This window comes from Hemibagrus wyckioides, linkage group LG14 (assembly GCF_019097595.1).
Source record: "Hemibagrus wyckioides isolate EC202008001 linkage group LG14, SWU_Hwy_1.0, whole genome shotgun sequence".
Taxonomy (NCBI): Eukaryota; Metazoa; Chordata; class Actinopteri; order Siluriformes; family Bagridae; genus Hemibagrus; species Hemibagrus wyckioides.
Window position 1 is genome coordinate 21,292,826 of NC_080723.1, and position 25,736 is coordinate 21,318,561.

A 25,736-nucleotide genomic window follows, 5' to 3' on the forward strand; every position below is an offset into this window, starting at 1 on the left:
CTCACTCATCCATGTCTTTATGGACCTTGCTTTGGTCACTGGTGTGCAGTCATGTTGGAGCAGGAAGGGGTCATCCACAAACTGTTCCCACAAAATTGGGAGCATGAAACTGTTCAAAATGTCTTAGTATGAAGCTGAAGCATTAAGAGTTCCTTTCACTGGAACTAAGGGGCCGAGCCCAACCCCTGAAAAACAACACCTGAATTCAGTGATTTGGAGGAGTGTCCCAAAACGTTTTGGTAATATAGTGTAATGACGTACTGTACCTGAGACAAGAAATGAAGACCAGACTGTTGGAGAGATTCAACTGGTGGATCTGGAGACAATCCTGGGAGGGCTGGGATAGTTTACACTTGATTAGATGCCGCAACAACACACACACACACACACACACACACACCTTTGGACAAGGTTTAGACAGTCCTTCTGTGGTTTCAGGTTTTTTGGTGGGGACAGTACAAGAAAAAACTGGAGTTGATTATACAACTGTTAGTGTTTTGGCAATTGTCCTTTAACTTAGTGACCTGAAACACACATTTAGATTTTTTTCTAAATGAAACTGGAGTTGATGTGGATTATTAATGCTGTTAAAAAATCTGTTAGGGATTAGACATATCTGCATTACACACACACACATACACACTCCAATGGCAGTAGGTAAATGTTTTAATGGGCTGTTGATTAAAATCACTGGCTCACACAGTTCTTATAATTGGACACGCATTTATAATACCAGAAAAACTCTCTCTTTATCATCCTGAATAACAAGCTGACGAGTCCAGTCCTAGATCTTTTCAATAATTCTGAAAGTTACAGAGAATAAAAAGAACTAATATCCAAATAATATAAAGGGTTGGGAAAAAGGTCTGAAATTAGCGTAAATTGGGATAATTTCTTCATTTGAGTGTTGATCAATTTTCTATAACAGCAGCTCTGACAGTAGTGTCAGGGACAACAATCACAGGGTTCTTGTTTCCATAGCAACAGTTCATTCACAGGGACTTGGATGGCAGATGAGCTACATAAATACTACCACTATTATTATTAAAAAACAAAAAGATTGATATTTTCCCCTAAATTGTTGATGATGATGCTAATAATAATAATAATAACAATTTTAACAACAACAATAATAATAATGATAATGTTTTCCATAAAGAGACATTAATTAGTAGTCGTTAAATCTTGATTTTTGTTTTTATTTATTTGTTTTTTTTTGTCTAATTTTAAGAGTGAAGGAACGACTGTTTATAGCTGCTATAATACACTCGATAACTCGCGTAATAGCATTGCATTTAACTCGAAAATTATAAAATAGATAGATAGATAGATAGATAGATAGATAGATAGATAGATAGATAGATAGATAGATTTAATTAAATTTTAAATAGATTTAGAAATTTACAACTTCCAGCAGTATCCATAAATAAAAAATAAAAATAGGAATATAACAAACAAAATACTAAATACTAGAATGTCTAACAGGTGGTCCGTAAATGAAGAAAAAAAAGATTTGTTGATGTGGTCAAAAACGAGGAACATTGACCTGTAACAGCACGAGACGACGTGTTTAATCCCTCACTCAGTGCAGAAGAACGCAGCCGTTCATCCTCCTGCTCAGTAGAAGGCAGTGAGTGCGTTTAGCTAAAGCCCCGAAGCGACTGGCTGAACTCCGAATTCCGTCGTGCTCCCTACATTCGTCGCCCTCCGCCTACGTTCGAACGCATTAGCTCGTGCGCGCTACCTAGTGCACTTGCTCAGTGGTGAAGTTGCGGATTGGAATGCGGTCCGTGTAGAAAAGCCTCTTCCTGTTTCCAGGGGACGTCTGGTGGAGGAGTGCTGCTGCTACAACAACAGGCGAGTACGTTTTGTTTTATTTATTTTTTTTAACGTCCCCGTTGCAAATAAGTTCTGAACCCTGGTTTAATTTCACAATGCGATGCCGTGGATATCATTTACACTCGTTGTCAGTGTGTAAGCTTTCACAAAACACCTGCTTTTTTCCCTTCTCGAGTCCTTTAACCACCGAACTGTTGTTTGTCCTGATTAGCTTGCTAGCATGGCTCCCTGCTCCTCTGTTTGTTTTGGTCTCTCTCTCTCTCTCTCTCTCTCTCTCTGTTTGTTTGTTTATTTGTTCGTTTTTTAATCAATTATAATATCATAATTCGCTAATGTATAAAATAACAAGCCATAGATTTTTCTTTATGGCTGTAAAAGGGAGAAGTTTGGTGGTAATGTTGACTAGCTCACCTGCAAAGCTGGCCTCTGTTTATTTATTTATTTCAGACACACTTCTGTTCAGCTCGCGGTGGCAAAAATAATAAAGTTTTTAATTTATTTTAATTATATTGAAAGGTTAATAAGACACCATAGTGAGTGTTTTGAATAATAAAAAATATATACAAATAAGAAAAAAAATAGAAGTAAAATTATTAAAATTTTTAGAAATTAGTTTAAAATTATTTTTAAGAGCAAATAAATATATAAATAAATGATTAATAGGAAGATAGATAAATAAAGTCAGCTGTTATGTATTTTAAAAAAATTAAAACTTTTAATAAATAAGTGGAGAAATTACAAATCAGACAGACAGGTGTGTATTACATGATAAAATTAATCTCTCTCTCTCTCTCTCTCTCTCTCTCTCTCTCTCTCTCTCTCTCTCTCTATATATATATATATATATATATATATATATATATATATATATATATATATATATATAAATATAAATATATATAAATAATGGTAGTTTAAATAAAGGTAGGTAGTTAAGGCATCACAGTGGTATGAAAAAATAAATAAAATTATATTAAAAAAATAAGTTATGACCTAAACACGAATCCTCTAGGTGTGATGTAATTAAAGCATGGGTGTGATTCAAGGATTAAATTATTGGAGAAATGTTACTGGTCCAGATGTTTCCAGGTGTATATTGTCCGTGAGGGTGGTGTGACGTGGCCTGAAGTTTAGAGGAGTGACTGTTACCACTTCAGAGTTGATTATTTACCTGTTATTTTGCTTCCTTTCACTGCGCTGTAATTTGCTGTTGATTAGAGTGTTTGTCTTTTCTTTTTTTTTATCCGTTTATAGTTATGTTTAATGTTGTGAAAACCCATAACACAACTTCTCACTTTTATCACAGCTATAAACAGTCTCATCCTCAATCTCTCTTAAAGACAAAAAATGCAGCTTGTCATGTTCCTGAGAAAGCAGAGAGCACTCCAAAGTGGTGTTAATTAGAATAAATAAATAAATAAATAAATAAAGTATTCAACATCTCTGTGGTGTAACTTAGGTTTAAGCCTGTATGGGTTTGAGTTTTTTGATCCAGTGGATGAGGAATTCCCAGAATGTGTTGCAGGTATACAGTGCTGATGTACAGTAGAACAGAGACTCGACTTGTCAAGTTAGAGGTGATGATGATGATGATGATGATGATGTGATCATGAAAGGTGAAGATTTGAAAGCTGATCTGTTTGAGTGTCGAGTGTATGGAGAAGGAGACTGAGAGAAACACGGTTGCATTTCTCTCTCTCCCTTTCTCTCTGGGGGGAGTGTGCAAAAGTGTGAGAAGAACAGATAAGGGCAGAGATTTTGTGTGAGAGAAAGACAATGGAGATACATGGAGAAGGACAGGCATAGAGGAAAAAATGGAGATATGGAGAGAGGGAGAGATAGAATAAGAAGGACAGGGATTGAACGAAAAACAGTTAGAGAGGGCAGGAACGAGTAGAACTAATTTCTTAACAACTCGCAAAACTTTAAAAGGGCACGATAAACTTGAAAATATTCCACAAAGGAGAGTTAAAACGAGGGCTAAAGACTGACCGCACCACAATCTCCAGATAGCAGCCAGTAATAACCAAATAACTCTTAAATGGTGCAGATCATGTGATATTTATAAAGATTCAGATCCACATCACCCTTGGAAAGATTAGCCGATGGACTTTGCTTGGGTGTGTGTGTTTGTGTGTGTGTGTTTGAAGGAGGTATGAAAAACTTCAGTCTTGTTTTTTTCTAAATATAACACATTTTATGCAGTATGGAGAAAAGAATCATCAAAACAGAATCATGCTGTGAGTTTAACGTGTGTGTGTGTGTGTGTGTGTGTGATAGGTATCGTCATCATCGCTCCTGCTGTATGTGTGATATTGTGACCGAGAACGAGTGACTGAGCCATGGAGCAGTGTGCGTGTGTGGAGCGAGAGCTGGAGAAGGTGCTGCACAGGTTCGTGACGTACGGACACCAGTCAGAGGAACGCCTCGACGAGCTGCTGAGGAACGTGTGTGAGCTGCGCAGCCAGCTGGTCACCTTCGGTAAGCGCCAGAACAAAGCGGCCACTCACTGGCTATTTTAACAGGTACGCATGTTTGTTCACGAAACGATCTGGTCAGATCCGATCACGCATATATACGTGATTGACACAGAATGTTGGAAGAACGATCTGGCATGGTGGTTAGTGTCAGATGGGCTTCTTTCTCTCCGCAAGCATAAAAGCTTTATTGACTTAAACTACCAAGTCACTCAAATAACAACTCTTTACAACCCTGGTGAGCTGAAAAGCATCTCAGAATGCATGGATCTTAATGCAGATGAGCTACACCAGGAGAAAACTACAGCAGGTTCCACTAAGAACTCGAATCTGGGCCTGCACTGGCCACAGACACGCCCACCCCAGACCGGACAGCTGGACAGACTGAAAAAATGTCTGCTGGTCTTTTTTCCCAATGGTTACGTAACTCGGATTTTACACAAACGGTTCACAGATGTTGTCTCGGTTTGTTTTACTGGGAAAGTCGGTTCGTTTTTGTTTGTTTATTTGTTTAGGATTTTTTTTCTTGCTGATTTCTGGGCTGTCGCTGAGATCCATACCAAGAGCAGCACAGGAAGAGGGTGTGAATTTGCGGAGCTGGGGTGGGAGGGTGAACACATCGCTGCTCACAAAATGTCTAAAAAGGGAAGGTGGACATGCCGACTGCCCTTTACTGTAAATATTCGAAAGGTTGGGTCAGTGATTCGTATTCCAGACACAGTCTTGGTTGTGAAAGAGACAGAAAGGGCTTCAGAGAGCAGGACCAGTTACACCGATCAGACGCAAGCAGTGCCAGGTGAAGTGAATAAGACTGATGATCTCCTCATCATGGTACCTGTTAGTGGGTGGGATATATTAGGCAGCAAGTCAACATTTTGTCCTCAAAGTTGATGTTAGAAGCAGAAAAAATGGACAAGCGTAAGGATTTGAGTGAGTTTGACCAAGGGCCAAATTGTGATGGCTAGACGACTGGATCAGAGCATCTCCAAAACTGCAGCTCTTGTGGGGTGTTCCCAGTCTGCAGTATCTATCAAAAGTGGTCCAAGGAAGGAACAGTGGTGAACCAGCGACGGGGTCATGAGTGGTCAAGGCTCATTGATGGACGTGTGGAGCGAAGGCTGGCCCGTGTGATCCGATCCAACAGACGAGCTACTGTTGCTCAAACTGCTGAAGAAGTTAATGCTGGTTCTGATAGAAAGGTGTCAGAATACACAGTGCAGGACGGGTCAGGGCTGTTTTAGCAGCAAAAGGGGGACCAACGCAAAATTAGGCAGGTGGTTATAATGTTATGCCTGGTCGGTGTGACGTAAGCAGTGTTCTGCTGTGTTCTCCTCACCGCGGTTCTTCAGGCAGGTGAGAGCACGGTTATGGCACGAGGCGGGGTTAGTACACTTAAGAGTAACCAAATGGAAATTTGACTGCTCTGCAGGAAGTGAATGTGTTTTGGGTTGTGGCATTTATTTATTTATTTGTTTGTTTATTGAGTAGCCCCTAACTGAGACAAAGGACTGAGCTGTAGTGCTGCACAAATATGATGTTCTGGAGACAGACCCTGAGACAGACCTTGGAGATTTGGACCAACAAACAATTTATCATATCAGATCATTTACTTAGGACTAGTTTCTGTTTGTTTACTTCTTCCATTGGCAGATTTCTGACCAGTGAGAGTTGTGTGTTGTTTCTGGCTCTGACCTGACTGATTGGCTAATAGAAAGTTTCAATAGTTTGATTCTCCTAATGATGGTGAGATCAGGGGAGCCTTTGCTGAAGGGTTTTCTTTCTTTTCCCCCTCTCAGGTGTACAGGACACAGATTTATCAGTTCTCTCTCAGACGATGGCGCAGTGCTGTAAGGAGATCAAGGAGACGGTGCAGATGCTCGCTTCTCGCCACAAGGACATCCATGGCAGTGTGTCCAAAGTGGGCAAAGCCATCGACAGAGTGAGTCTCTCCTCCATCACTTCATCTCTCACTGATAATGTCTGACTTCCGTTCTGTCGTTAGTTCTGTCGTCCGTTCTTTCTGTCGTTCTTTGTCGTTCTGTCGTTCGTTCTTTTTGTTCTGTCGTTCTTTCTTTCGTTCTTTCTTTTGTTCGTTCTTTCTTTCGTTCTTTCTTTTGTTCGTTCTTTCGTTCTTTCTTTTGTTCGTTCTGTCGTCCGTCCTTTCTTTCGTTCTGTCGTCCGTCCTTTCGTTCATCCGTTTGTTCTTTCTTTCCGTCATTTTTTTTTTTTTGTTTAATTTTTCCTTTGGCTTCCTGTTTGTTTTTGTCTTTGTGTTTTATTTTATAAATTCTTTGTTATAATTAATTTATTTTGTTTATTAATTACTTTCATTTATTTCTTTTGTCTTATGATTCGTGTCAGTGTTTCGGTTTCAGTCTGTGTCTTTCTGTCTGTCCATCAGTGTCTTTCTGTAGCTTTCTCTTGAGTTAGGATTTCATTATTACATATGTTATTAATAGTCTTTTAGTTATTGTTAATCAGTTATAAATTCTCAGTAATGTAATTTTAATGAGTTCCACCTCTACACTTGAGGGTTTGTTTCATAAAGAATGCAGTAGCGTGTTCTCTGATTGTCGTGTTAAACGTTGTGTAATGAGGCTTCACGCTCTGCAGAACTTCGACGCAGAGGTGAGTGCTGTAGTAGCCGAGACGGTGTGGGACTCGTCCGAGAAGCAGAGGAACCTCAGTGAGACCATCGTGGAGCACCTGTACCGACAGGGCATGCTGAGTGTAGCTGAAGACCTCTGTCAGGTACAGCGCTGTAATCTGACTTTTTAGGATTTAGGATTATGGAAATGTTTGAAAAGTTATGAAAAGTTTATTTGACCTCTCTTCCTCACAGGAGTCGGGTGTGGTCATCGACATGAGCATGAAGCAACCGTTTCTGGAGCTCAACCGCATTCTAGAGGCTTTACGGATGCAGGACCTCCGGCCAGCGCTAGAGTGCGTAGAGCTCGTAAATGCCTCGGGCTGTTTTTCTCTAATAAAATGAGGAAAACTGTCAGACTGTGACTGTAATAAAACCAATGTGCCATTTCCTGCTGACTGTGTGTGTCTGCTTTGTGTGTGTGTGTCTGCTTTGTGTGTGTGTGTCTGCTTTGTGTGTGTGTGTCTGCTTTGTGTGTGTGTGTGTGTGTGTGTGTGTGTGTGTGTGTGGTCTCTCCCAGATGGGCTGTGACGAACCGACAGAGGTTGCTGGATCTGAACAGCAGTCTGGAGTTCAAGCTGCACCGACTCTACTTCATCAGCCTGCTGAATGGAGGCGTGGAAAACCAGCTGGAGGCTCTGCACTACGCCCGTCACTTCCAGCCATTCGCTGCACAGCATCAGAGAGGTGAGACACTGAGAAATACAGCTCACGTTACAGCAGCGCTTCTATGATGCAGACTGGTAAAAAATCTTAGCAAGTGAAAATCCGTATTATATACGGTTGTAGTGAATCAAATGTGATTTATTAAACCTCTCCTACATGTTATTACTCTGCCTCTCTGTCTCTCTCTCTGTCTCTCTCTCTGTCCGTCTCTCTTGTGCACTGTCTCTGCCTCCCTGTCTGTCTGTCTCTCTTGCTTGCACTTTCGTTCTCTCCGTCTGTCATTCTGTCTGTCTTCCTGTCTGTCGCTCTCTCTAGCTTCCTGTCTCTATCCTTTTGGAATTATAATTTTTTTGTATAATCTACTAAAATGATCTCAGTAATATAGTTCTGTCTGTTTGGTTCACTGTCTGCTTCACCTGTTGTTCGTGTGTAGATATCCAGGTGTTAATGGGCAGTCTGGTGTACCTGCGTAACGGCATCGCCAACTCTCCGTATCGCAGTCTGCTCGAGACCAACCAGTGGGCTGAGATCTGCAACATCTTCACCCGAGACGCCTGCGCCCTGCTCGGCCTGTCTGTCGAGTCTCCGCTCAGCGTCAGGTCAGACACCACCTTCAGTCATACCTTAACCGCTTCAGAGGTTTCTGTGCTCACTGTCCAGGTTTAATAACAAAAGGAAAAAAAATAGTAGTAATTATTAAATAAAAATAATTTGCAGTTTAATTGTGCCACTATAAATTTTTCTGAGAGTTTGTAAATAATTAAGAAATTGATAATTATTTAATTTTTTACAATTATCAATTTTTTAACCTTAAAATAGTTTAGAAATAAATTTATACTGTATATAGACTGTATAGTAGCACACTTTATCACAATATGGATATTATGTCGTCTTTTATTAAGTGATGTATTGCGTTTAAAGGGGATGAATTAATAATATCTGATATTAATAGATAATATTTATCAGTACTAGTGTTAATAATAATGTAAAATAGAAAAACAATAATGTATAACAATATAGGACCCTTTTTTTTACACACAGCAGTTTATATTATGGAGCAGGATAATTGTTGTTGGTGTTGCTGTTGTTGTTATTATTATTATTATTATTATTATTATTATTATTATTATTATTATTATTATTATTTCTGTGCTGCTTGACAGCAGTTTGATTTTGTTTTCCCTGTAAGTGAAGTGAATCACTGATCTTAGTCAGCAGTAGAGGAAAGTTCAGCAGGGGTCCATAGCAGTAGGTGGATGGATACATCATTCCTGCGCTCACATGCCTGTGGGACTCCTCATTTATACACAGAGAAACTCTGTGATATCTTCTAGAATTTTATCAGAGACTCTCGGTGAGAGTCAGGCTTTATCACGGCATACGTTTTCATCAGGACACCTGATTCATTTTAGCACAAGAGTTCTCTAAATGATTTACTAGAAATAGAAATTAATATTGCACAATGCCACTTTTTTTCTTTACTGATTTGCGATTCATGTATTAAAATATTTCGTTTCAACCAATATCCTTCTAACCGCCTGATATTTTTAATCTACTAAGATTTACATTTTTATTTAAAAAAACATATTTTTTTTATTCAGAGAAAAAGAATAAATGTAAAAAAATTGAGTCATAAATAATCACTACTGTAAATGTTAATTTTATATTAATAAAAATACTGTAACGTATCAATACAGTACCAACAATAAATTAATAAATAAATAATTAAACACCCATTGACCAGCTTTTATGTTGCTGTACTGCAGGTTTTCTGATATTTCTCTCTCTATTTTTCTTACAGGATCAGATCAAATTTGTTTGTTTTGCTTCCCCTCTGAAATCCTGTCTTTTAACCCATGTTTAAATCCACTCCAAATGAAACCATGTCCTCCCTCAGCTCTCAGAGTTCGAGTGCCAAAAGCTTTGGAAATATTTTATAATCCAGTCGCTGTGATTTCTCGCACCGACGGCGTGCCTTGACTCGAAGTTTGTTAGTAGAAAAAGAAAAGAAAACAAGCCCAGGAGCGTGATTGTACTCGCTGATGTAAAAATGAATCCTTTCAGCAGGTATAAAAGCTCACTGTTTTTAAATCCACCTCATTATCGAGATCAGACGTGTCTGTAAATGAACAACATCCAGATTGAACATTGCTCATATTGTGCATTTATGTCTGAATGGATGCAAGGGCTTTTTTTTGTTTGATTAAAATGGATAAGATTCATTTCAGTGACATTTTAGGGGTCTAGTGGTATTTTTAGTGTTAAAACATTCTAATAGTTTATACCAGATACTGTTTAACAGATTAGACTTGCAGAGAGTTTGTGGGGTTGAGTCGCCTTTGTGACCTTTTTTTTTTTTACTGTTCGAATTTCTGGTTGGAACTATTTTCATTACAGCGCCAAAAAAAATATTGATAAATTCAGAAAAAGGCACAGAAATACACCCACACATATGCCCCGCCCCCCTTTCCCATATAACACTGTCTCATGTTTCTTAAAGAAACAGCAAATCACAATTTTTCTCTTGGATCCATCTCTAGCACTGATTTAGACTGGATACAAAAACTTTATATTTTGGTTCCTGAACCTTTTTGGTTGAACAACCCCAGATGGTTTCTGTGACCCCAAGCCTTGACCACCCTGCATTGGTGTGTGTGTTTTTGTTTATACTCCAGGTTTCTGAAATGGAGCTTGATCCATATTCACTAAACATTTCTGCATGTTTTCATGTTCATATCTAGCTTTTATTCCACAGTCCAAGTCACTCAGTGTTTTTGAGGGAATATTGGAAGGCTCAGATATTTATTGCTGTAGTTCTGCATTAGTGCAGTATGTCAGGATTGTGAAAAAAGACTGTTTAAATGTGGCTAGTTTGAATGGGACTGCTTGTGCACCAATCATTATGACCACCTTGCTAATACTGTGTTGGTCCCTCTTTTGCCGCCAAAACAGCCCTGACCCGTCCTGCACTGTGTATTCTGACCCCTTTCTATCAGAACCAGCATTAACTTCTTCAGCAGTTTGAGCAACAGTAGCTCGTCTGTTGGATCGGATCACACGGTCCAGCCTTCTCTCCCCACGTGCATCAATGAGCCTTGGCCGCCCATGACCCTGTCACTTGTCACTTACACTTGTCTATTTTTCCTGCTTCTAACACATCAACTTTGAGGACAAAATGTTCACTTGCTGCCTAATATACCCCACCCACTAACAGGTGCCATGATGAGGAGATCATCAGTCTTATTCACTTCACCTGTCACTGCTCAGCTGTTACGGCTGATCGGTGTATACTTTTAACACAGGAGCACACAGAATGTGGCTTCAATGTAGAGACGTTAATAAAATACAAATGGCAAACCCTCTTAATTTTTGATTAGCTAAAGTGTGTGTGGTTTTTCTTCCCCAGTTTTGCGTCAGGTTGCATGGCCCTGCCAGTGTTGATGAACATTAAGCAAGTCATTGAGCAGAGGCAGTGTAGCGGCGTCTGGACACACAAGGACGAGCTGCCTGTGAGTCTCTCTCTCTCTCTCTCTCTCTCTCTCTCTCTCAAATCTATATGCTGCTTGTTTGACTTGTTTTTCCTTCTGTTTTAACCCTTTTGATGTTCTCTGTCCTTATCTTGGCTCATGCTTCCATAAGCTGCACCCTTCCATTCTTAAAATTCACAATGATTGTGTTTAGTCCTGCGTTAATTACCCAGCAGGTTCCGAGTCTCGGGCAGAGCTGTCAATCATACAAACATTAATCCACGCCCACTCGGTTCTCAGTTTTGTCTGATCAGCGACTTGGTGTTGGTGTTCATGCACATATTTTAATTTAGATAAAAACACCACATGAGCCAATCGGTGTATGAATTCGGTCCGACTGACTATTGCACTTTGAACTAACTGTCCATGACTGTAGCTTCACCCTCGTCTCAGTTTCTGGTGAATGGAGAATATTTTGAGTTCAATAATATGAAATAACTTCTGTCCATGTATTTATTAGAACATTCTGGCTTAAATGGTAATGTCACTTTATTGTTAATTTTTTTTTTTAAATAAAGGAATTTCAAAGATTACTTAGGAACCCACAAACAGGCCAAATGTTAAATCTAACACTTTATGAATGCTTTTAATGACTTTTAGTGACGTTTGATCAGTTATTCTAAAGTGATGATTGGAGATCTATAATTCTTGAGGTCGTCCGCAAATAAAAAATCTGCTACACCTTTCCTGTTAACAAAATCCTGAACACACCTTGTTCTCTACAATCAGACGTGTAAGCCTTTTTGTTCCCCACCTACCTCTTTTTCCCTTTTTGTATTTGGAAATGTTTGAGACTCAGGGTCCAGAGCAAGCTAGCGAGCAAGGCCAGCTCTTCCGCAGAAGAAGAATGAAGCTATTTTTAACGTGGTTATATATATATCTTTTGAATTGCACATAGTTGTAGGGGGTAAAAAAGGATTTTCACTGCAGAACCTGATTAGAGCCAAGACGGAGAATGGCCTTATAATATTGTAGATCAAGCAGAACTGTAAAAGAGTGGGATGAGGAAATGGTGAATGTCAGTGCCAGGAAATTTTGGACAAGGTTAATGTTTTTGCATATTTGTGCATGTGTGTGCGCGCAGATTGAGATAGACCTGGGGAAAAAGTGCTGGTATCACTCTGTGTTTGCGTGTCCCATCCTGAGGCAGCAGACTTCGGAGAGTAACCCACCCATGAAGCTCATCTGCGGTCACGTCATCTCCAGAGACGCTCTTAACAAACTCACCAATGCTGGGAAGTAGGTGCTCGCTTTATACGACAACAGCTGCCGGGATATTTATTTACTGTTTACTATTTTCTAAATCTTGAGCTTTTGATGCACCTTGTATTATATTATACAAGTTTTGGGACACTCCTCCAAATCCTTGAATTCAGGTGTTGTTTTTCAGGGGTTGGGCTCGGCTCCTTAGTTCCAGTGAAAGGAACTCTTAATGCTTCAGCTTCATACCAAGACATTTTATGCTGAAACCTCAGGGCCAGTTAAATTTGTAAAAGTACTTCATCACAAATGTTCTGTATTTATTAGTGTACTAGTGACAGTGTTTTACTGTGCTCTTCCTTTGTTTTCCCCTTCGGTTACTTCCTGTTTTATTTTAAGGGTTATTGTACGGAGAGTTCATACAAATGATTTTAAAGATCTTTTTAAATTGTATTTAAGGCATTGATTTACTATACATTTCTATTTTAATAATGTTGGTTATGTATTAAAAGTATTAATTCGTAAAGGTTAAATATTTTTCCCCATAGATAAGTAAAAGCAAGCAGATTCTTCTTTCGTTTTATTCAATTATTTTTTTATTTTTAAATATACGAAAACAATTTCTTTAGGATAAGTGCTTTTGGCAGAGATATTCCAAATTTCTTCCTCTCTTCTAATCGTGATCTAACTCTGGCGCTCGTTTCCGTCTCCGCAGGCTGAAGTGTCCGTACTGTCCGATGGAGCAGAACCCGTCGGACGCTAAACAGATTTATTTCTGACGTCCCTGGGCGGAGCAGATTAACCCAGCGGAGGCTCCTCAGCGTGTCGGAGGCTCCTCGGAGTGGCTGAGTTGGAATGATCCACGTTCACGGCCTTCTGCGGCGGCTCGAACCGTGGAGCCGCCACACCCTCCCCTTCCTGAGTTTTTTTAGTTGGCACAGGCCGGTGGTCATGACAACACACACGTGTAGATCTGAGTCAGTTAAGTGTACGTCACAAGGACCGAGCTCCACGGATCATTCGCTCATATATGATACACTCATTTATGACTCACAGGCTTTTATAAGTATGTGTGGTTTTGTTTTTGTTTTTTTCCCCTCTCTCTCTCTCCCCCCCTCTCTCTCTCTCCCCCTTTTGCTCTCTCTCATCATTAATAAGTTTTAATTTGATTTTTCAGTTCCTCTGTATGGTTTAGGAGAGTGAGGTGTATGCTTGTGAACAGGTGTGACCTTCCTGCATCGTATGTTTTCACGGTTGCTTATTTACGAGATATTTAAACGACTATATTATAGAGGCTTTCAGCCAGTGTACATGACAGAAAGGCTTTTCAGCAAGTATATTCACAGAGACGTATTCAGTGAGGCCAGGAGGCGCCGGGTGGAGGGTGGAGTGTTTGTTGTTCAAGAGAAAACTGTTATGAAACGGATCGGCGCCACACTTCATGATGGTGTATTGATTAAAATAAAAAAAAAAACGAACAAAAAAAAAAAATTCCTGATTTTAGACTGTCGGATGTCTGGTTATAAAACGTCCGTGCGGCGAATCGTCAGAGATGTGAAGCTTAATCATGACGTTAGCTGATTCCTCAGAGTAATAGATATGTGTCTTGCTTTGTGTATATATTTAAGAAAATATTTAAAAAGGGGACAAAAAAAAGATACTACTGTGAACTGTGACTCTTTTAATTTTTTTTTATTTTATTTTTCCCCCTCAATAGTCATCGTCATGTTATAAAGTAACTCAGCGTAACACGGATCCCGTCATCCCGCTATGGAAAGAGAGCAGTTTTGTAAAAGCCATAAAGAGATGACCGGCTCCATCAGGAAGTTAAACTGTACTGAACACTGAATGTCGGATGAGTTGCTCTGCTCTTATTCCCGTTTTCAATGCAGGGGGAAATGTCTATTTCAGCCCTCAGGGTAATGAACATGATGAATTGCTTCATGCTTTTAGTGTGTGTGTGTGTGTGTGTGTGATGTATGAATCTTAATGAAGCAATTCCCTAAAAATGACCTGTACATCACATTCCCTTTACCACAGACGGAGATGATCAACCAGGACATGTCTGAAGTTGTAGTAATAATAATAATAGCATCTTAGTAGATATGAATAAAGAGATGATGGCTAGAAATCAGTAAACATATGTAGACTTTAATAATCAGCTAATATCTATACTTATCCTTTTTTTCCCCCTCCTCTTTAAACGCTATCTAATATTAGTGTTAAGGAGAATGTTAGAGTTTAATATGCAATAATATCGAATTGTATTTTCATTTTCAGCTGAATGAGTTCGAAAACTAAATTTGTTTTCGATTTATGGATGGAATAGAAAAGAATGGCCAAAATATCTAAAGGCAAAACGGTGAATTGTCAAAATCTAACACTATAAATAATCTTATCAGCCAGGACAGGTTCATCAAAATGATACGTAGACTTAAGCCAATATTTATTCCGCTCTGATTTTTTTTTTTTTTTTTCTTTAAAATCTTCTAAACTTTTAAAATATTATTTTTTACACCGAATACATGACAAACAAAACTACGGCTCTCGGACAAAATCACTTACAAATGCATTAGAATTTTAAATATAATGTACAAATCGAACATAATGCACTATGAATTCTAGTCTGTTCATATTCTAAACATATTTTTTTATTTTTGTTACAGGATGCCCAAATTTATTCATTCTTTTTGCCCTTTCTTTCCCAAAAAAATTCCCAATTTTTTATTTTATTTTTTTATTAATTTTTTTATTGGTATCGGCCCGATACTGATCGGATCAGTGCCTTATGTCTTACATCACATGATTTGGATGTTTTTCCTAATATAATAATAATAATCTAGTAAAAGTTCTCCAAATGTTTTGGACTCCTGTGTATAACACGTTTGATGTTTTCTAGATAAATAAATCTTCAGATTGCTCTCCGCTCAGAGAGACACGATTTCTAATCCCATCCTCCGTCTTATCAAGCTTTAGTACATCAAACACCAGACATGTCTTGTTTGATCGATAACCTCTGGGGGAAGCTGTGTACATTTCACGCTATTAAGAACCAGCATTTCTTTACCTAGTGGCTGAATTTAGGGATTAAAAAGATGTTTAGTGTTAAATATTCTGTTTGAACAACGTGAGGCAAAACAAACCTGGTCATTTCCCACAAGAGTGTTAAAAACTTGTTTGCTTCAGTAGACAATCAAGATTCAGAATCTGTCCTTGTTGTGGCTGTGTTGACGTAAGACGAGCTAAAGTCAGCCACAGAGCGAGTCGAGTTGCGACCCGGAACCGTTCCTGAGCCGAATCAGGAGTGTGTTTATAGATGGAGGAACTGCTCAGGAGCATGAGATTTAAAACAATGTCCTTGTGAAATGTGATGGACAAAACACCCTGAGTCTGACGCGTTTAGTGCTTCGCTAATACTTCAGGACAGCGCTCGGTTTATTACACACTCCACCGTGTTGTCATGTTGTAGGTGTAGAGTGAGTCTTGTGTATTTATGTACAGAGTGTTTTACACACCAGATGTTTAAAATACAGCACATCAAATTGATTTAATAACTAATTGGGGCAGTGGTAGCTCAAGTGGTTAAGGCTCTGGGTCACTGACTGGAAGATCGGGGACCACCAAGCTGCCACCATTGGGCCCTTGAGCAAGGCCCTTAACCCTCCCTGCTCCAAGGGTGCTGCATCATGGCTGACCCTGTACTCTGACCCCAACCCTTAAGGATGGGATATGCGAAGAAAGAATTTCACCTTGCGGTAATGTATGTGTGAGAAATTACTATCGACTTGAACAGGCGCTAGTCTCAGTTTCTCCTCTAGGGGGCAAAATAGAGCAATAAAAACAAAAAATGTGTTGATGGAACACTTTACAAAGATTTGACGCTGGAAACGTCTTTTTTTTTTTTTTTTAAATATAACTAATTTAGTGGAAAAATGTTATACAATGGATAATTTTGGACTGACTATCAAAACTGTGACCAATTGATTTTACTTCCTGCCCCAGTCAGCAACTGTTACACCTACAACATGACCTCAGCGGTTGGTGTGTGTCTGATAAAGTGACCGCGCAGTGCGCCGCTCTCATGTTGCTGATCTCAACCCAAACCGAGCCAGTGGTTCCGTTTGGTTCTCAGGCTCATCGCTGACCCCTTTCTGACCCAGCATTTTTCTGCCACTGAAGAGAACCGGCGATCCGATTAAGCAACACAGGTGTCTCGACCTCTTACGAAGAAACTAACGCTCAAATTCCGTATTGAGAGGCGTCAGGGAGTCACGGCCTTCATTTTTGGTTCTCTCTAATTTACATTTCCTGCTTCTTCTATTGTAAATATCTAACTTCTATCATCACAGTATGTTTATTAAACCTGCATCTAAGATAAAAGCAGAATAAAAAAGATGTTTATACACAGCCTCACTGTTTCATATGTCTTTAGACAAGCTTAGGATTGTTTCTACAAAGTGTAGATGATGATGATGAACATGCATTAACCCAGTATATGGCTCTACACCAAGTTGTGAAAGTAACATAATTTTTTAGTTCTACACCAGAGGGCAGTGTTCACACACACACACACACACACACACACACACACACACCAGATTTGTTTAGCTAACACTTTGTGTAATAATTCTGCAGTGTATATTCATGCAAATATGTGTTGAAGTTGCTTTGAAAAGTGTGTGCCTGTTTAAAGGACTGAACTGGACAGAACCTGCTGTCCATTTCCTGCCTCTACCATGGACAACAAAAGTGCACCCATACATACAGTAGAGGAGAGTTGGTAAGTTGTATCATTTGTCACCTTTTTAATGGGTAAAAATATTCTCCAGATTCTTAACACAAGGGTAAGGGATTAGGGTTAATAAGAGAATAATACACACCTCAATGTTTATTATTCTCTTAAAACCGCAGAGCAAACTCCCAGTGATTACAGCATTTAATATGTTTATGACCAAATCGTCACATTTTTAAAAGTGTTCAGATTTATTGTGGAATATCCGAGACATGAGTTACTTCAGTGATGTCATAATAATGATACAAGTTATTCCTTCATTAGTCCCCGCCCTCCATCTCTCTCTGTCTCCCCCCCATCTCTCTCTCTCTCTCTCTCTCTCTCTCTCTCTGTGTGTGCGCTTATCACTTTACTGATAAATTCCTTTGATCTGAATAGTTTCCCTTAATTGGAAAATATTTCTTCGTTAATTAAAACCCATTTAAAAAGAAACTGGATGATGGGGCGCATCTGCTGGACAAGTGAGATGTTACTATGGCAACAATAACACCGTACAGTTATATTACAGCCGGAAATAATGTTAGTTATGCATTTATATAAAACAAATCAACACCTACTGACCAATCAGTGTTGAGCATATTGGTTATATATAAAGAAATGACGTTCATGTGAATTTTAGATGATAAAATATCGTGTATCGTGTAGTTTTATGACGTTTACTTCGGTTGAAGTGTTATCTTTGCTAAAACGAATTTTTAAGTGTGGGTTACATTTATCAGGCATAACATTATGACCACCTGCCTAATATTGTGTTGGTCTCCCCTTTTTGCTGACAAAACAGCCCTGACCCGTCCTGCACTGTGTATTCTGACCCCTTTCTATCAGAACCAGCATTAACTTCTTCAGCAATTTAAGCAACAGTAGCTCGTCTGTTGGATCGGATCACACGGACCAGCCTTCTCTCCCCACGTGCATCAGTGAGCCGCCCATGACCCTGTCACTGGTTCACCACTGTTCCTTCCTTGGACCACTTTTGATAGATACTGACCACTGCAGACCTCTGCAGAGATGCTCCGATCCAGTGGTCTAGCCATCACAATTTGGCCCTTGGTCAAACTCTCTCAAATCCTTACACTTGACCATTTTTCCTGCTTCTATCACATCAACTTTGAGGACAAAATGTTCACTCACTGCCTAATATATCCCACCCACTAACAGGTGCCATGATGAGGAGATCGTCAGTCTTATTCACTTCACCTGTCACTGGTGATAATGTTATGTCTGATCGGTGTATACACATCACTCACATTAATAACATCTGATAATATACTCTGGTATTAAAGCTACATAACTGTTCCAAATAGTTTCCTGGAATAAAAACATTATTCAGGTGAAATCTCTTTCTTTTCGCCGTTAAACCTGATATCAGATGGTAGAGTTAGCGCAGCTTGCTCTCATATGCTAACTGATTATCAACTGGCCAGTCATTAAAACTAGTATATTTTAGTTTAAATTGTTCCATGTAATGACTTTTACACCTAATAGTATGAATTTTGATTCTGTTTTTTTTAAATATATATATATATATATTTTTTTTTACATCATATGCTACTGTGTATGTGCGTCCCTTCTAGGTCACAATAAACCCGAGCTAGTTTTGCGTGCGGTGCAAATTCGCTATTATTATTGGGTTTGTACGTTACACAACACGCCTCGTTAAATTCAAAAGCACTCGAAGTATAAACAGATGTGCCTCTGATTGCTGTACATTCACACATGAGCATCCTAACGGCTCTCATCTGGTCAAGTGCCGCGTTACATAACGTTCTCCTCATGACGTGTGTTAGGATTGGGATTGTGCCGATGTTGTTCAGCTACATTGGGGGTGAAGGTGTGAAAACTGGTCATGTACATCAGCTGAATTGCTATTCATCATTCCTAAAAAGCTTTGTCAATACATGAAGGAGAAAAATCTTCAATCTGCAGTCTCCCTCGTGGACAAAGCAAGGTCCATAAAGACATGGATGAGTGAGTTTGGTGTGTAGGAGCTTGACTGGCCTGCACAGAGTCCTGACCTCAACCCCATAGAACACCTTTGGGATGAATTAGAGCGGAGGCTGTGAACCAGGCCAAAACTGGGACGTCTGCCTTTACATGTACATGAATGTAATATGGAGTTGTCCCGCCCTTTGCAGCTATAACAGCTTCAACTATTCTGGGAAGGCTTTCCACAAGGTTTAGGAGTGTGTTTATGGGAATTTTTGACCGTTCCACTAGAAGTGCATTTGTGAGGTCAGGCACTGATGTTGGACGAGAAGGTCTGTCTCACAGTCTCCACTCTAATTCATCCCAAAGGTGTTCTATGGGGTTGAGGTCAGGACTCTGTGCAGGCCAGTCAAGTTCCTCCACACCAAACTCACTCATCCATGTCTTTATGGACCTTGCTTTGGTCACTGGTGTACAGTCATGTTGGAACAGGAAGGGGTCATCCCCAAACTGTTCCCACAAAGAGCATGAAACTGTCCAAAATGTCTTGGTATGAAGCTGAAGCATTAAGAGTTCCTTTCACTGGAACTAAGGGTCGAGCCCAACCCCTGAAACACAACAACAACAACCTGAATTCAATGATTTGGAGGGGTGTCCCAAAACTTTTGGCAATATAGTGTAACTAGCTGAAGAAGGTTTTTTTTGTTACTTCAAGAGAGAGAAAAAAGACAGGCTAGTGATGGAACTGTCGTTTATAGCTAATTGGAATGTTTCAGACCATTAAATGTTTATGAAGCCCCGAAAACATTAATGTATGACTATAATTGACCACATCTGGAGTTTATATTTAAATATATTTATATATAACTGTTTCGTTGTCTTTCTAAATTCTCTTGAGTTAAATCTTTCACCGGTATTTCTTCTAAACATGTAGAAATCTCAGAAGTTAATGTTCACGTGAAAATCCCTTCCCATGTTTTGCACTTGACTGGAGACTCCATCCTGCCCCTCCTCTATTTACCATATCTATGGAAAAGCCCGCTTCTTCAGACCCTCCTGTGAGTTACATGACCTTTGACCCTGCATTCTAAAGTGAATTAGGAGCCATGAAAGAACAAGCCCGCAGCCTGGATTTAAGGAAGTGATGAAAGACATTTGAAGGATAGAACACAGTCACAGAAGGGACCTGCCTCATAAAGTAGAAGAGCATGAAAGAGAAACGTTAGCGGCGGTTCATCCCACAGAGATCTAACATTCACTGAAGACTGGGGCGGGGTTTCTGATTCGCTGATGAGGTTAATGAGGTGTATACTTTTGGGTTTACAGGCAGACATCTTGGATATGTTAATGTGTGGTTATAGCTAGAATGTGGTTCTGAAAGCAGGTAGGCTGCTGAATTTTCTTCACTGATAAGACAAGAATGTTACATGAGAAGTTTTCGCTTTTAAAATGCTTTTAAAAAAAAGTTTATAACAAAATTAAATTGTGGTTTTTAGACACTTTTTTATGGTTTTTAGTGACATTTTGTTTAATTTTAATGTTTTTGATTTTTTTTGTTTTGTTTTTTTAGTTACATTTTTTGTTTTTAATGGTTTTGTTTTTCACCCACATTTCTTGTTACTTTTTAATGTTTGTTGTTTTTTTTATTGTTTTTTTTAGTTTTTGTTTTATTTTTAATGTTTTTTTAGCAACATTTTTTGTTTCTTTTTAATGTTTAGTTTTGTTGTTTTTTTAGCAACATTTTTTTATTTTGAAATTTTTGTTCTTTTTTATGGTTTTGTTTTTTTAGCCACATTTTATATTTTTAATGTTTTCAGTTTTTTAAGTAACATTCTTTGTTTCTTTTTTTAATGTTTTTGCTTTTGTTGTATTTTATAGTTTTTGTTTTTTAGCAACATTTTTGTTTTAATACGATTTATTAATTTCCATATGATATTTTATGCAATGATTAATTTTCCATTTGTGTTTTCATTTTTTATAAAATTTTGACACAATTTAATACATTTTCTTTTTTACATGTGATTTTTATACATTTATTTTTGTATTATTATTTTACAAATTTTTTTTTTTTTTTCTACAATTTTTTTTTTACACACAATTTCAGTAAATTTTTTTGTATGGTTGAAGATGTTAGTGTTGTAAACTTCCTCATCACATCACAACTTCCTCTTAGACACACAAACCCAACCTTTGGGTCTTTTTGAGCTGCTGTTGGTGCTGCATCAGAGGGTGGTGTAACACTCACACTATTGAGAGAGAGGAAGTACAGCCAGCAGGCTGTGGTATCTCCAAGATTCAGGTGAGCACTTCTATCACACCACTATTTTAGAAAATTAGGGTCCAGTCGAAACACGTACACTGATACAGTACAGACATGAAGTATTAGTGTGATGTGGTGCTTTGCTATCAGGACCCTTTAAGAGCAAAAGCTGGTACGTCTTCAGGGAGTCTCTGAGCTTCACTGAAGTCCTGGATAAAGTAGAGTGGGTAGAGGTGCAGCTTTTCTTCATTCAGTATTGTGAAGAAAGTGAGACGCCTCCCTCTGAGACTCAATAAGAGGCTTCATTGTCCTCCTGAGAGCGTCTCGTCCTGATCTATCCAGCACAAAGATCCTCCTGAGAGGCTTAAGCTAATGTGTAGGTGTGTGTGTGTCTAAAGTTGCCTGCAGTTCCTGCCTCAAAAAATCTGAACTAAGTTGAGCTTCGTAAATGTAGATTTTTAGGTCAGAACATTTCAGGTTTTGAGTGGAGGATAAATCTTGTAAAATAAACCTTGTTACCTGATCAGGAGAAACGTGGAGAGGACCTGAATCAGAAGTCATGATCCTTTTTATAAAGAAACAACCAGCATTCACGAACGTTTTCCCTCTTCACCGTGCAGAAAGACTGCATTTAATCAGTCAGTAGCCAATTTTGACCCGAGGGTTAATCCATGCTTTTATAAAAGTCAAAAACAAACAGAACTCTTGTGTTTCCTCATCAAAAGCTATCACCCAAGCTAGCTATTAGCTCCATTTACTTCTTAGCTAGCTAGCTGATGCGTTTCGTATCTCACAAACTGTAGCTTTTGTTTTCTCATTTAAATAAATGTGGAAATACATTTTATCCCTGTTTAAAACGAATAAAGCACTTTTCCTGTAACAGCATAACCTGTAGTGTTTATTCCGCTCGTTCCACAGCAACTTATCATTAAATAAATTTTTTTTTTTAATTGAGTCATTTAAAGTTACGTTCAGTATCGCGTAAACGTCTAGAGAGGTTTCTAAAATATCTCAAAATATCTCAAAACTTCAGGATGAAGCAGTTGGAGGAGAACTAATGCTCTACAACCCTGAATGGAAATACACATGGATAGATAAATAAAAATATCATTTTGTAATAAATATAGATTTTAAAGTATGCATAAAAAGAAGAGAATCTGATTGGATATCTGAAAATTGTCAACCTCAGCTGGAAAGAGATGTTTATTATTTTCTTGTGTGTCATGATGTTTTATTTCTTACATATTAAAAAGTGTGTTGTCATTATTCTAATTCTTCTTCTTATTAATAATAATAATAATAATATCATCAACAATAATGTATTTTTAATGATTTCTTAAATTTATTTATTTATTTGTTTATATTTATTTTTAATTTTTTTTTTACTTAACTCTGAGTTAGTAATATCACAGGATTTTCGTAGTTCTCTGACCCAACCACGTTCTCCCTCCTATCGATTTCCAGGTTTTTGCAGCCGGGTGAATCTGCACCACTTCTTTTTTTTCCTTTTCTTGGCTCCAACACACTTGTGTGTCTCTGCAGGATTGCAAGAAAGCCCTGCATTAAAGGAGCTCTTCAGGCAGAAATGCTAATACAGCTACAATCCTGGAAGGTCTAAATGATGCCTCATGTATAATGCATAATGCTGTTCTGTAACTCCAGTTAACTTTCATTAAAGAAGGTTTGGGGGTCAAGCATGCTTTTTAACTTGTGGCTAAAAACAGACTGCATCTAAACCCAACCACCAAAGACCTGCATAACAGTTATGATTGCCGGTCATATGACAGTCGAACCGTGACTCGTCATTTTCCGACGCTGCACACTGCAGAATGAAATGAAAAATCAATATCGAAGGCTTTTGTTGTTGCGCTTTAAAGCTTTTAGCAACAATCTTTAAAACACAAGGGTTTAAGAGAAGAAGACTGAATGCCAGGATGTGGTATAGACCCTATATTTCTGTTTATAAGCAGCTTATTTATTTCCCCTCCTTCCTGAGCTGTGACTCACTTTAACAGAAACACACACATTATGTAGCATAGTGTTATCTATAGAAGTTTCTTGTGGAATTCATGGAAATGATCCAAAATCGTTTGGGAGAAAAAAAAAAAGGTTCCAGAATGTTTTGAAGAAGATTTTTGAGTCTTTGTGGAAGGTTCCAGAACGTTTTGAAGAAGGTTGCTGAATCTTTGTGGAAGGCTCCAGAATGCTTTGAAGAAGGTTAAGTTTTTTGGAAAAGATTCCAGAATATTTTGAAGGTTGCTGAGTCTTTGTGGAAGGTTCCCGAATGTTTTGAAGATGGCTCTTAAATCTGTAAGGAATGTTTCAGAATCTTTCAGAAGAAGGTTGCTAAACCTTTGTGGAAGGTTCCAGAATGTTTTGAAGAAGATTGCTGAGTTTTTGTGGAAGGTTCCAGAATGTTTTGAAGAAGGTTCCAGAATGTTTTGAAGAAGGTTCCAGAATGTTTTGAAGAAGGTTGCCGAGTTTTTGTGGAAGGTTCCAGAATGTTTTGAAGAAGGTTGCCGAGTTTTTGTGGAAGGTTCCAGAATGTTTTGAAGAAGGTTCCAGAATGTTTTGAAGAAGGTTGCCGAGTTTTTGTGGAAGGTTCCAGAATGTTTTGAAGAAGGTTCCAGAATGTTTTGAAGAAGGTTGCGGAGTTTTTGTGGAAGGTTCCAGAATGTTTTGAAGATGAATCTATGAGGAACATTTGAAATTCTTTTGAAGAGAGTTGCTGAATCTTTTCCGGGAAGTTTCTTAAGTGAAGACGAAGCTTGTTTTAAAATAGCAAACCGTGTGTCAGTGTTTACAAGAAGACAAACTTCAGTGTCATTCTCTGGGTGTCAGAAACATGTCCAGTATACACGTCTGATCGGTTCTGACTCACTAGTTGGTGTAAAAACCAAAAGTCATGCTATTTCTTTCTTCCTTTCCAGAGTGTTCTTTGGATGGTAAAGATTTCTCGGCTTCCTTAAGGGCTTCTGCACGCTTCTGAGAGAACGACAAAGTAAAGACCCCAATGCGATTATTGACTTTTAATGGATGAAGATATTAATGGAGAGAGTCGAGCATAGTCATGATGGTGTTTTTATTGTGTGTCAGCTGAAGGACATCTGGCTTATGGAGTGTTAATCCTGGATTTTGTGATTATTTGGGGGGAAATTACGCACATTTCATTCAGTCGAATCACTTTCAAAACACAGAATGTACATCATACAAACCCAGCTCCAATAGAACTGGAAAGTCCAATAGTCTGGAAAATATTGTAAAAAATGTATCTAATAAACCTGCATTCCATTTACGAGGTTTTAAGTCTTATGAGAAATCGTTAAACCAAAATCTCTCTTTTTTTAAAGCAGAATCCATCCGTTACACACAACAGAATAAACATCTGTATTTTTTCACAAATTAAGTTTCACACATTTACATTAATATGGATACAAACGTTTTAAGAAAATCAAGAAAAGCATTGCTTTTTATTGTGTCGCTCATTTAGAGTCTTTAAGTTTTGTACATTTATACTTATATTCACATAAATTATAGATTCATACTGTATAAGTCATGTATACATATTCAGATTTCAGAAGACTCGATCCTTTCAATCCAGGGAAGACCTGAAGGCTCTGCTAGAGCCCCGCCTACCACAGCTCCAGCCCCGCCTCCTCGAAGCTGCTGCAGTTCTCTTTCCAGGCTCTCGTTTTTGTGAAACATCTCCAGGTAGCTGGCCTGCAGCTCTCTCTGATAGCGAAGCACTTTCTCCTTTTCCAGCTGCCACGTACTGCGCTCGGCATCGAAGGCTGAGACCTGAGCTTCACTCTGACGACGTTCCAGCAGCAACTCGGCACGGAGGCGGTCCTCTGTGGCGCTGCTCGGCACACTGTCTTCGCCTGGGGTCTGGTGGGAGGACAGGTTCTGCACCGACTTCCCCTGCAAAAGGTGAAATGTTTTCAGACAGGGAAACCTCGATCACCTGTACAGCGACATCGTGAGGGTCGGAAAGATTCCCAACTGTTGTTCGTCTTACCAGGGAACACTTGCGGAGTGCGGCCTGTAGCGCCACTTGCAGGGTGTCCAGCTGGCTGTCTTTGGTGCTTAGGTCTTGGCGTAAATCTCGCAGTTGCGTCTTCAGCAGGAAGACCTCACTGAGCTTTTGAGTCACCTCAGCCTGGGAGTCTTTGAGCTGCTGCTTCAGCAAGGAGATCTCACCTGCTTTCTGACACACCTATACAAACACACACATATTCATCATGTAAATGTCTTCCATCATCCATTCAGCCATGGTGAATGTCTCCTAGACATCTGGATTTTAAGAAAACTATGAAGGCATGATACTCCAGTGCATGCTAATGTATGAAGTTAAATTTTAAGGTCTCAGGCTGGCCAGAAGAAGCCGCCCCTGCTTGGGTGT

The 25,736-nt window shown here is 38.9% G+C and overlaps 2 protein-coding genes across 5 annotated transcripts in view; one reads left to right on the top strand and one right to left on the bottom strand.

Moving 5' to 3' along the window:
- The first annotated feature begins 1,726 nt into the window (after window positions 1-1,726).
- rmnd5b (required for meiotic nuclear division 5 homolog B) lies at window positions 1,727-16,765 on the top strand. 2 transcript variants are annotated; one of them, XM_058408398.1, is made up of 10 exons: window positions 1,727-1,861; window positions 4,120-4,320; window positions 6,113-6,255; window positions 6,930-7,067; window positions 7,159-7,259; window positions 7,484-7,650; window positions 8,063-8,228; window positions 11,036-11,138; window positions 12,241-12,395; window positions 13,072-16,765. In XM_058408398.1, exons 2-10 carry the CDS (start codon window positions 4,182-4,184, stop codon window positions 13,133-13,135), a joined length of 1,176 nt encoding a protein of 391 aa, XP_058264381.1. In that variant the 5' UTR covers window positions 1,727-1,861; window positions 4,120-4,181; the 3' UTR covers window positions 13,136-16,765. The 2 variants fall into 2 exon arrangements, with proteins under 2 accessions (XP_058264381.1, XP_058264380.1); XM_058408397.1 differs by having other exon boundaries at window positions 1,803-1,857.
- A 7,634-nt stretch (window positions 16,766-24,399) lies between these two features.
- n4bp3 (NEDD4 binding protein 3) overlaps window positions 24,400-25,736 on the bottom strand; it is a 32,566-nt gene continuing 31,229 nt past the window's right edge. For all 3 annotated transcript variants that reach the window (XM_058408952.1, XM_058408950.1, XM_058408951.1), the window contains exons 5-6: window positions 25,353-25,550; window positions 24,400-25,255 (exon numbers count right to left, since the gene is read on the bottom strand). In XM_058408952.1, the coding sequence (XP_058264935.1) occupies window positions 24,902-25,255; window positions 25,353-25,550 (552 nt within the window). In that variant the 3' untranslated portion in view covers window positions 24,400-24,901. The remainder of the gene's footprint in view (window positions 25,256-25,352; window positions 25,551-25,736) is intronic.

Excerpts from the sequence above, each read along its gene's own strand:
- rmnd5b (XM_058408398.1), top strand. The coding sequence starts at position 4,182 with ATGGAGCAGTGTGCGTGTGTGGAGCGAGAGCTGGAGAAGGTGCTGCAC. Across the intron at positions 4,321-6,112 it reads CAGCCAGCTGGTCACCTTCG|GTGTACAGGACACAGATTTA; the intron begins GTAAGCGCCAGA and ends TCCCCCTCTCAG. Across the intron at positions 12,396-13,071 it reads AAACTCACCAATGCTGGGAA|GCTGAAGTGTCCGTACTGTC; the intron begins GTAGGTGCTCGC and ends CCGTCTCCGCAG.